Source organism: Bombina bombina, chromosome 3 (assembly GCF_027579735.1).
Source record: "Bombina bombina isolate aBomBom1 chromosome 3, aBomBom1.pri, whole genome shotgun sequence".
In the NCBI taxonomy this organism is placed as follows: domain Eukaryota; kingdom Metazoa; phylum Chordata; class Amphibia; order Anura; family Bombinatoridae; genus Bombina; species Bombina bombina.
In genome coordinates, this window is record NC_069501.1 from 567,219,451 (window position 1) to 567,231,471 (window position 12,021).

Genomic DNA, 12,021 nt, shown 5'->3' on the forward strand with positions numbered 1-12,021 from the left:
TCGCCGGCGAACTATTCGCGACATCACTACAATCCAATAATTAAAGTAAATATAGTTTAGATAAACGTAGTAATCAGGTATATAAATATATTTGGTTTTAATAATTCTAGTGCTGAGGCTACATAATGGCACAAAAGTTTTAACAATGCTGTATATTAATTAAAACTTATAGAGAATATTAAATATACATACCACATGATTAAATTCTTGATTAAAATTAGGCTAATATGGTTTATGATAATACCGCATAAAGGGTTAATAGGGTTTAAAGTAACCATGCCTGTGAACATCATATATAGTTTTTTCCAAACCTACAAAGGTAAATATGGATCACGACATGAAGTTAACATCTAGTTAGAATGACATTGACTACATTGACATTGGTTACATTTCTTAAGCGGATATAATTCGCTATAATCCCTTTAGTTTGTTATTTCTATAAGTTTACCCAGCTGAGAATGCAGCCTATCATATTTGAATCACACTTAACTTTAAGCTGTTTGATATTTATAATATTTATGACATCAACATTGGGGTGGTACTTAGAAGTTCCAATGATTTAAAAGTAACTAAGATACACACACCCTCACATCTTTGACAAAGCGCCAGAAGGGCGTGAAATGCGTCAGATGACGTCACACTCCGCTAGCACCTGTGTCTCCTGGTAATCACCTTGCATGTGTTTGCTGTGTGTTTGTATGCAACACTGAATATAAAGGTATGAACTTTTTATACTATCCTGTGTGAAGTGCAGTTGTGAAGTGCCGAATTTATTGGAAAACATCTTATAAGTCTGGGAACTTGTTCAAAGGGATTTTTCTTGTGTTGATATATATATATATATATATATATATATATAGATAGATAGATAGATAGATAGATAGATAGATATACTGTATATATATATATATATATATATATATATACACACACACATATACACACACACATAACATTTATCATCAATTAAAGGGGCAGTAAGTGTTAATTTTTTTATGAATATATATATAATTTGTATATATATCCCCTGGCCAGTGATGTCTCACACATGCAGAGTAGCTCGAAGGAAGTTACCGTACACATGAGGCATCACAGCAAGCAAGTGCTATAACAAGTGAATGGTGCTATTGGTTGCTTCCTGGTTGCCTTATTACAAGAATAAAACTCTGTGAGCATGGGGCATGGACCCTTCCAGGACTCATAATAAAAGGTAAATGTAAAATATAAACAAGCAATGGTATATATAATTTAAAGAGGTATTACACTGTATATGTCTTTATATATGCATAAACAATATAACACTTACAGTGCATTTAACTACTGAATGAAAAAGGTCTGTATACAAAATGGCCTAACTCGCCTGCTGCTCACTACTTTAAGTGACAGCTGTGTTCCAGTAGCAACTCACAAGCTATAATACTCAGCTCACTACAAATTGAAGTGCCAGCTAGTGATAGTTAATAATCACTGATAATTTCTGTAGTAGCCACTACAGCAATGTAATGATGTTACGCTATAGCCATCACTAAAATGCTGAATGCTATCGCTCCTCTTTTGTGTAACTTTAGCAGTCTTGTAACCTTTTTTTTATAAGGTTGCATAGCTCAAAAAGCACTATAAATAAAGTAAAAATATTGGAGAAAAAAGAAGAGGGCGCCTCATGGATATTGGACAATCTGCCCTTGGATCTCTGATCCTACAGCATCACTGACTTAAGTATTTTTTATACACACTATTGGTATTTATAGATTATTTTCACTTTTCTCTTTTTTTGTTATTTTTATGGCTATTTTTTAATTACATAATTTTATTCTCATACAGTGCGCCCCCATCGTAGGAAAGTAAAACTATTAGCTATAAAACTGGTATTCCGTTCTCCGCAATTATCCCATACCCCAAGTCCCCTGAGCCTCCCAGCCGCAATGATTACTAAAAATCTTTTATATGCACACTATCCTCTTGGAATGGTATTTGTTATTATTATTAGAATGCAGCCAGCTGGTAGTTTGTAATTAGTCATCTTAGCATATTTCTATATAATTTGTTGTCAAGCCCAAATAGGATTGCTAAAGTGAAGACATAATAAAAATTAAGTAAGTTTAAGAAATATACAATGAAAAAGAAAAGACATTAAATTGGGATTAACACACAGGGTGGATAACATATACCTGACATACAATTACATCTTATATATTTCCTGTAAATGCAACTTTAGAGAGATAATAAATATACATCATACCTTTAGTTCCATGAGGTCTGGTTCCTTTTTTTTCAAATGTAAATTGTGTGAAGTTTCCACTTGGATATTAACTTGCCTTTTTGGAGGCCTAGGGGGTGGAAGGACGTTTTCAGGTAGCTGTTTTTGCAGATCATAATAAAACCATTCTGTCAGCTCTTCCACACGCAGGGTGCTGGTCAGTTCTTTTATGTCTGGGACAGGCTCCTCAAGGAACATCAAAGAGATATCTAGACATTTAATAGGAATTTCGAAACACTCAGATGGATTTTTCAGAAAACTTGCCAACAAAACAGGTTCTTCAATAAACTCTTCCAGTCTAATTGAGGCAAATGAAGTCAATGGATCTGTAGTCAAGGATGGGTCCTTCACCACAGCCTTTACCTCACAAGGAAGTTTACATTTCTGGATTATATTGTTAAGGGTAAATTTTGCATTGTTTGCTACTTCTTCCACAAATCGTCCTTCAAGATACATGGGGAGCATGATTTCCTCTGGCTCTTCTTCATCATCCTCTGAGTCCTTCCTGCACACCAGTATGTCTGTTTCTTCTGAGTACACACTACTTGTTTTGGTGGGGTAGAGTATTTTAAGATGATCTCCAATGCTAAGTGAAGGAAATGCATTATCAACACTCTCACAGTCTTTTGTCACTACAACATTAAGCTTAATTCCTTCCACTGCTTTGGTCCAGAGGTCATATACTGTTGGGAATTCCCTTGGTCTTTGACGAAATTTTCCTTGGTAAACATCATGGATATAAAAGAACCTGAAAGCTTTGCTCTTGGTGGCTGAAGCTAGCACTTTTGTAGAAAAAGTTTTCTTGTAAAGGATGAGCTTTTGACCTTTTTTCAAATGAGAGAAAATTTCACTCTTTAGAAAATGATTACATTCAGAGCTCTCTACGATTTCTGCTACCACAGGGAACTGTTCATTATGCTCAAAAGCTTCAGTTAGGGACAATGGACAGGTAAAGTTAATGTCACCACACTGATTTGTGATGTCAACCATATCCACTTCAAGACTTGATGGAATTTTTACAACGTCTTTTCTCACTGTTATTGAAAAGAGAGAATTTTGAGATAAATCATCACATGTTAAAGGGACACTAAAGTCAATAAACCTTTCATGATTCAGAAAGACCATGCATTTTTAGGAGACTTTCCAATTTACAAATACATTTTGCACAGTGTTTTTATATGCACACTTTCTGAGGCACCATCCCCTACTAAGCATGTGCACAAATTCAGTGTACACGTTTACTGGTCTGTGATTGGGTGGTGGCTGTTGCATGATACAGAGGGCCGGCAAATGGAGAAAAAATAAATTTGTCAGAAAAAAAATCTACTGCTCATAATGTGTTAATGTATCTATTTTTATTATGCACTTGATAATTGTGCAATTCTACTGTATTTAATTGTCCTTTACCTTAACTAAATAGTAAGTCCACTAAATTCAAGAGTCCCCTTACAACAATGCTGTAATATTTGAAGTACTTTCTGTTTTCGTTCAAATTGACATAACTGTGCCTATACTTAAAACGACAGTAAACACCTGTAAATTGTAATAAAATTGCTTAACACCTTTACAATACACTTTATTTATTTTGCCCAGTTTCCTATTATTTAAGTCTAAAATTTGTGGAATAATAAAAAGCATTATCTTGCCACATCTTTCCCTAATTTGAGGTTTGTTTTATTATCTTTTTCTGCTAAAGCCAAACAATTGAGATTTTGGCAACACAATGACAGTGGTAAGTCCTGTCATCTTCAGACTCAAGTCTGAAATGGCTCCTCCTAATAAGTGGTGGGGGTATTTTCTCCATTGAAAAACAATTGCATTAAACAATTTATTCTAGTAGTGTTCCGAATCTGCTGGTATGATAATCTTTTGGAAGACTGCCAAAAAGTATTGTAATTACAAGGTGTTTACTATCCCTTTCACTGTATTTTATAACATTTTGATTAAAACTAAACTGACATTATTGTGATTTTTGTGTAAGCAAGGGATATAAATGAGTAATAATTAGAAGAAAATATACATACAGGAGTGGAAAATATTACTATAGTTTAGATATAAATTACAACTAAAAATCTTTTATTTTTTGTTTTCTGCAACAATGTCTCAAACTGAACCTGCTTCAGAAGTTACAATAGGAACTGAGCTGCTTGAATATGTTTCTACAAAAGCTGTGTGTTTGTTGTAGAAAAAAGCCAAACTGAATTCTTCAGCTCAGTTATGTGGCTCTTGTTTTGAAAAAGTACTACATTCTGACAATATTTCTATGAGTACAAATGCATCCACTGTTTTTCCCCTCTCAGTCTAATGCAGAAGGCATTCCTACAGCAATGAAGGATTTTATTGCTGCAGCCATAGAAAAGGCTATGACTGCTATTACCACTTCCAAAAAGCGTAAAAGGGTTTTGCAATATATTCCTAAGCAGTGGCATCGCTACAGGGGGGCAAGGTGGGCATTTGCCCCCCAGTTTACTCTTTGCCCTCCCATTCCCCCCCCCCCCCCGGCAGAGATCTCCTTCAGCTGCCTGTGAGCAGTAATGGATTGGGAGTCTGCTGTGCGCTGATGTGCAGGGCTGAGTTTGCATGGTTTTTTGTTTTTTTAAAACTTGCTAATACCTACGCGCCGGCTGTACTTCTACTGTACTGTGCGTGGGCTTTTAGAGTGAGAAGGATGGATGTGGTGAGAGGAGCAGCTTTCTTTGCAACTGTGTCCTCTGCCGTGGTGCAGAAATGAAGCATACCAGTAAGTTAGACCAGGGGCGGGGTACGCAGGAGATCAGAAAGGGTTCCTCCTGGCCAGACAGTAAAAGGTACTGCAGTTTATCTTTTTTTTTCTATATCTGTGACAGTCACTTCTGCTCTCCTCTGAAGGGGCTGCTTTGAAAAAAATGTTTGTGCTCGGTGCCTAACACCATAGCATCCAGAGCAAATTTTTAACTCCTTAGCTACCAAAAGGACTGCAGCTTATTCCCAAAAAGTGCAAAGTAGCCCTTTTTGTCAGCTATGGGGTTAAATGTGTGCTCTGCAAGATATCTTGTTGTCTTAGATAGATTTTCAGGGCAGAAGATTATACCACTCAAATGACACAGACAGTGATTTACAACTTTCAGTTTCAAGGAACACTGGTCTACTAAAAGTTAGTAATGCAAACAGACAGCTCGGGCTGTGCAATTCAATACAAGGATCAAAAGCAAAAAATAATGTTAAATGAGCAGCACATTATATTCGTGTGTGCTAGCTGAGACAATGTATCGCTTTGTCCAATTATGAAACAATTGTAGTAAACCTGTGTTGATTGTTGCAATTGATTACCAAGACCGTTAACCCCTTACATTCGCAAGACTCATCGTTATGAATAAAACATAAGCTAGACAGTTCTAGCAATAACAAACTCACTTGATTCTGAGAATGAAATCCAATGTCAGATGAGATCCAGGAAAACGGAACTGTTATATTCACTGTTAGTAGCGCAATTTGTAGCAACAGTCACAGATACTGCCTGTGTTCATAGCAGCATCACGGCTTGTTACACAGGTGTTGAGAAGGGCTCCCCTGCTAAGCCCTCGTTTGTAATGATAAGTAAACAGAAATTAGTTCAACACCTCTGATTGTAACAAAAATAGAACCCAATAATCGAAAAAACAGAAAGGCTGATGAAATAAGTGTTAAAACTTCACCTTTAATTGAAATTCAGTGAGTAAAAAACAAAGGCACAGCACACAGACCTGACTACCGCTGACGCGTTTCCTGCCCTATTGGGCACTTCATCAGAGCTACCTAACAGGTGTGTAAGGACTCCTTAAAAACAGGATGTAAGCCCTGCACACCTGCTGCATAATTAATTATAACAAAAAATAGAAATTTTGTGTGTATTGTGAAATAAACATCCAATCCAACGTGTAAAACAATAATAAACATTATGCATAATAAATAAACTTGAAAATATCGATCATAAACAAAAAAAAATTATATATACATTATTATACACTAAGACTATGCTTTCATATAAAATTGTATCATTCAATAGGCACATTAAAAACGATAGTACAATTCAATGTGTGGGGGATAACAATTCTTACTGTAACTAAATACATGAATATTCGTCAATTAACAAAATCCCAGTGTACTGAAGTTAATTTAAACATGTTGAAAACATATAATATGGAAATAAAAAGAGGGAACTGATATTCTAATAAACCTTAGTAAATAAACGATATAAAATGTACATTGTATATACATGTATTAGGTAACACACAGAGAGCATAAGCAGTTAAGTTTACCAATGTGTATTACATCATATAAAAGTAAAATGCTATAAAGTATAAACACATTCAAAAAAACATATACTGCCTGCTCTCCGGGTGACCAAACTTGAATAGTTTGTCACTAAGAATTTATATATAATCTGGGCGATATCAGAATTTATATCTATTATAAGATCCAGATCCTAGGTCTATGTATTATCAATGAACAATTTGATGTCACTTATTTTATTAATACCAAAAGGAGCACCGGTTTTTAAAGTGTGAATCCAGTAAACTTCTCGTTTACTCAGTGCTGCATATCTATTGCCTCCTCTGGGTCCTAGTTTAACTACCTCAATCCCTTGAAATGTAAAACCAGCTGAACTATTTCCATGTAAAGCAAAGTGCTTGGCCACAGGGGTTTTGGGAATTTCTGCTTCCAGGGAAAGTAAATGCTCTCTTATGCGATCTTTGAGCATTCTAGATGTTAACCCTGTACATTGATAATTACAAGACTTGCAGGTCAAAAGATATATAACAAAAGTAGAAGTGCAAGTAATATGCTCTTTAATCTTAAATGTTTGACCTGTACAAGTCGAGGTAAAAGTATCGCCACATGTGACATAGCTACAACTCTTACAAGGTCTGACATTGCATTTATAAAAGCCTGGTTTAGATGTTAACCAATTCGTTGACTGTGTGTTGTGTAAGCTCTTCTTGCTAAAATCCTTTCTAGCCATATCACCAATGGTTTTAGCTTTACGAGAGATAAAATTACATTTACTAGAGATGTGTTTTAGATCTGAATCCCTATCTAGGATTGGTAATCTATTCCTAATAATTCTACTGATGTCATCAAATTGTCTGCTGTAAGATGTAATAAAATTCACACCATCTTTTAATCCAATATCTTTAACCTTATCTTTCAGTAGACTATTTCTATCAAAATTACTCACTTGTTCCGATATCTTCAACAAACTTTGTTCATCATAGCCTCTCTCTTTCAGTCTAATAGTTAGATCTTCTGCATGTTTCTTATAACTCTCTATGTTGCTACAATTCCTCCGTAATCTGATATATTGGCCTTTTGGTATCCCCTTTTTTAAGTGAAATGGGTGGCAAGAATCTGCTCTAAGAATAGTATTACCAGAGATCTCTTTCCTAAAGACCTCAGTAACAATGCCCTCTGCACTGTGACTAAGTTTAACATCCAAATATGGTATGGCATCCTTAGAGTGACTAAATGTAAAACTTAAGTTAGCATCATTCTGATTTAGATATTGCACAAATTCATCTAAGATTCTATCGTCTCCACTCCATAATAAAAGCATATCATCTATAAAGCGTGTATAATAGGTGATATGCTTCTTAAATGGATTTGCAACATTGAACAATTTTTTGTCCTCAAATTCAGCTAGATAGAGATTAGCATACGAGGGGGCAAATTTAGCCCCCATTGCAGTGCCTCTCTGCTGTAGAAAATACATGCCATCAAAAATAAAATAATTATGATGTAGCAAAAAGCTGGTTACTTGCAACATAAATTCTATTAGGCCTGAATCATAGTTCGAGTATTTAGACAGCATAGCTTTCATAGCCAATAAACCTTTATCGTGTGGTATACAAGAATATAAGGACACAGCATCTATTGTTACAAAGTTACAATCTGTATCACATTTACATTCTTGCAAAGACCTGATCAGGTGTTTGGTGTCACGTAAGAAACCTGGTAAAGATTGGACAACTGGCTGTAATTGTGCATCCAACCATTCCCCCAACCTCTCCCCCAGAGAGCCAATAGCAGATATAATTGGTCTCCCTGGGGGATTGGTTAAGCTTTTATGTACTTTAGGCAGGAACTTGAAAATTGGGATTCTAGGGTGTTCTACATATAATGTATCACATATACTGTTAGTGAAAATGTTTTTTTCTATACCATCATCTAACAAAGAAGAAAGTTCCCTTTGAAATTTGACTGTGGGATTAAAGGTTAATTTTTTATAAGTATCTGTGTCACTCAGCTGTCTCATAGCTTCCTTAAGATATTGTTCTTTATTTAAAACAACAATTGAACCTCCCTTATCAGAATCCACTATCACCAGATCTTTATTGTTAGTTATTTTTTTTAGAGCATTCCATTCCCTCTTATTTAAGTTTCTATGTTTATTTGAACTACTTTTTAAATTCTTCTCAGCTAGTTCTGTTAAATCTTGTTCCACTATGGCATGAAAAACCTCTATGAGGTCTGTACGAGAATTTACTGGATAAAAGGTACTTTTTTTTAAATTTTTAACTACCTGTTGTTTAGTTTTATTTGTCTCATTCTCATTATCCATATTAAGATCACATAATGAAGCAATGTCACATAACTCTGAGAAGTTGCATTTTTCATTCAAAGACATAGTTACAGGAGGATCTAGTGGACTCTCATCATTACCCAATGTTGGGTCCTTGCTGAAGTGTTTCTTTAGTGTTATCTTACGGACAAATTTGTTCAAATCCATAATGGTGTCAAAAAGATTAAAGTCTTGTGTAGGTGAAAAGCCCAGACCTTTAGATAACACCACTTTCTCAAACTCATTTAATGAGTGGTCCGAAAGGTTAATGATCTTTAGTTCTTGTAATTTTTGTTCTTCTTGAATTTCTGACGGCTTGGATACCTTGGTGCCTGCGAAGGGATAGGCACTTTGCTCTTGTCTTCTGTTGATAGTGATATCACCTCCCCGTTTTTTGGCCGTGCTCCCATCTCTTCTTCAGATCTCGATTTTGTTTTAATAGGTGTAGATGTTAACTTAGGTGTACTAGAAGCCACACTATTTGTGCTTTCACTATGTGAGTCCATGGTATCCAGACTTGTAAAAGTGACCTTTTTGTTCTTTCCTTTATCCTTTTTGCCATTCTTCTTTTTGCCATTATTACTGGATTTATTGTTAGAATTTCTGTTTGTGGTGTTCCAATTATAAACAACTTCCAAATCATAATCTTTGCAATCTCTGCCATACTTCTTATATTTATTAGTAGATAATTCTTCTGCAGTCTTGTCCACAGTTTCCTTCAGTTGTTCTTCAAATGGAGTATATTTCGAATCCTCCTTAAATACATCTAGTTGTAATTGCAGCTGATCCAGTTCTCCCAGTATTGTGTCCCTTTGTTCTCTTTTAAAGGTAACTAATTTTTCCATTAAGATGATAGAACAATCTGAAAGAGCTTGGTTCCATTCCATCATGAATAGAGGAAACTCTTTATGAAATGCCGGAAATTTTTTTAACCTCAGTCCTCTGGGAATTTTATTCTCTTTGATATACAAACTTAAAAATTCAATGTCCCACCACAATTTTAGTTCTTTAATGTGCAATTTTTCTTTTTTTGAAAACAATGATCCCAAGTCTACTTTAAAATCAATGTCTGGCGCTGTGCCTTTAAATAAGTTATCAAACAGTCTTTTTCTGTTATTTTCATCCTGGGCAGCCATATCTTATTGGAAAATGTGTCAATCTCCAAAAATAAGAATATACAGATAACAAATTGTTTCAATTTAAAACCTTAAATCAGTTGAATCACAGTCCCTGCAGGTGTATATCGAAATCAGAAATGCAAACAGACAGCTCGGGCTGTGCAATTCAATACAAGGATCAAAAGCAAAAAATAATGTTAAATGAGCAGCACATTATATTCGTGTGTGCTAGCTGAGACAATGTATCGCTTTGTCCAATTATGAAACAATTGTAGTAAACCTGTGTTGATTGTTGCAATTGATTACCAAGACCGTTAACCCCTTACATTCGCAAGACTCATCGTTATGAATAAAACATAAGCTAGACAGTTCTAGCAATAACAAACTCACTTGATTCTGAGAATGAAATCCAATGTCAGATGAGATCCAGGAAAACGGAACTGTTATATTCACTGTTAGTAGCGCAATTTGTAGCAACAGTCACAGATACTGCCTGTGTTCATAGCAGCATCACGGCTTGTTACACAGGTGTTGAGAAGGGCTCCCCTGCTAAGCCCTCGTTTGTAATGATAAGTAAACAGAAATTAGTTCAACACCTCTGATTGTAACAAAAATAGAACCCAATAATCGAAAAAACAGAAAGGCTGATGAAATAAGTGTTAAAACTTCACCTTTAATTGAAATTCCGTGAGTAAAAAACAAAGGCACAGCACACAGACCTGACTACCGCTGACGCGTTTCCTGCCCTATTGGGCACTTCATCAGAGCTACCTAACAGGTGTGTAAGGACTCCTTAAAAACAGGATGTAAGCCCTGCACACCTGCTGCATAATTAATTATAACAAAAAATAGAAATTTTGTGTGTATTGTGAAATAAACATCCAATCCAACGTGTAAAACAATAATAAACATTATGCATAATAAATAAACTTGAAAATATCGATCATAAACAAAAAAAAATGATATATACATTATTATACACTAAGACTATGCTTTCATATAAAATTGTATCATTCAATAGGCACATTAAAAACGATAGTACAATTCAATGTGTGGGGGATAACAATTCTTACTGTAACTGTGCTTTACATGGAAATAGTTCAGCTGGTTTTACATTTCAAGGGATTGAGGTAGTTAAACTAGGACCCAGAGGAGGCAATAGATATGCAGCACTGAGTAAACGAGAAGTTTACTGGATTCACACTTTAAAAACCGGTGCTCCTTTTGGTATTAATAAAATAAGTGACATCAAATTGTTCATTGATAATACATAGACCTAGGATCTGGATCTTATAATAGATATAAATTCTGATATCGCCCAGATTATATATAAATTCTTAGTGACAAACTATTCAAGTTTGGTCACCCGGAGAGCAGGCAGTATATGTTTTTTTGAATGTGTTTATACTTTATAGCATTTGACTTTTATATGATGTAATACACATTGGTAAACTTAACTGCTTATGCTCTCTGTGTGTTACCTAATACATGTATATACAATGTACATTTTATATCGTTTATTTACTAAGGTTTATTAGAATATCAGTTCCCTCTTTTTATTTCCATATTATATGTTTTCAACATGTTTAAATTAACTTCAGTACACTGGGATTTTGTTAATTGACGAATATTCATGTATTTAGTTACAGTAAGAATTGTTATCCCCCACACATTGAATTGTACTATCGTTTTTAATGTGCCTATTGAATGATACAATTTTATATGAAAGCATAGTCTTAGTGTATAATAATGTATATATAATTTTTTTTTGTTTATGATCGATATTTTCAAGTTTATTTATTATGCATAATGTTTATTATTGTTTTACACGTTGGATTGGATGTTTATTTCACAATACACACAAAATTTCTATTTTTTGTTATAATTAATTATGCAGCAGGTGTGCAGGGCTTACATCCTGTTTTTAAGGAGTCCTTACACACCTGTTAGGTAGCTCTGATGAAGTGCCCAATAGGGCAGGAAACGCGTCAGCGGTAGTCAGGTCTGTGTGCTGTGCCTTTGTTTTTTACTCACGGAATTTCAATTAAAGGTGAAGTTTTAACACTTAT

The 12,021-nt window shown here is 34.8% G+C and overlaps 1 protein-coding gene across 1 annotated transcript in view; it reads right to left on the reverse strand.

Moving 5' to 3' along the window:
• Positions 1–12,021, reverse strand: part of THEMIS2 (thymocyte selection associated family member 2) — a 258,646-nt gene that overhangs the window by 65,714 nt on the left and 180,911 nt on the right. Inside the window, exon 4 of the mRNA XM_053705374.1 lies at positions 2,240–3,291. Within this exon, the coding sequence (XP_053561349.1) occupies positions 2,240–3,291 (1,052 nt within the window). The remainder of the gene's footprint in view (positions 1–2,239; positions 3,292–12,021) is intronic.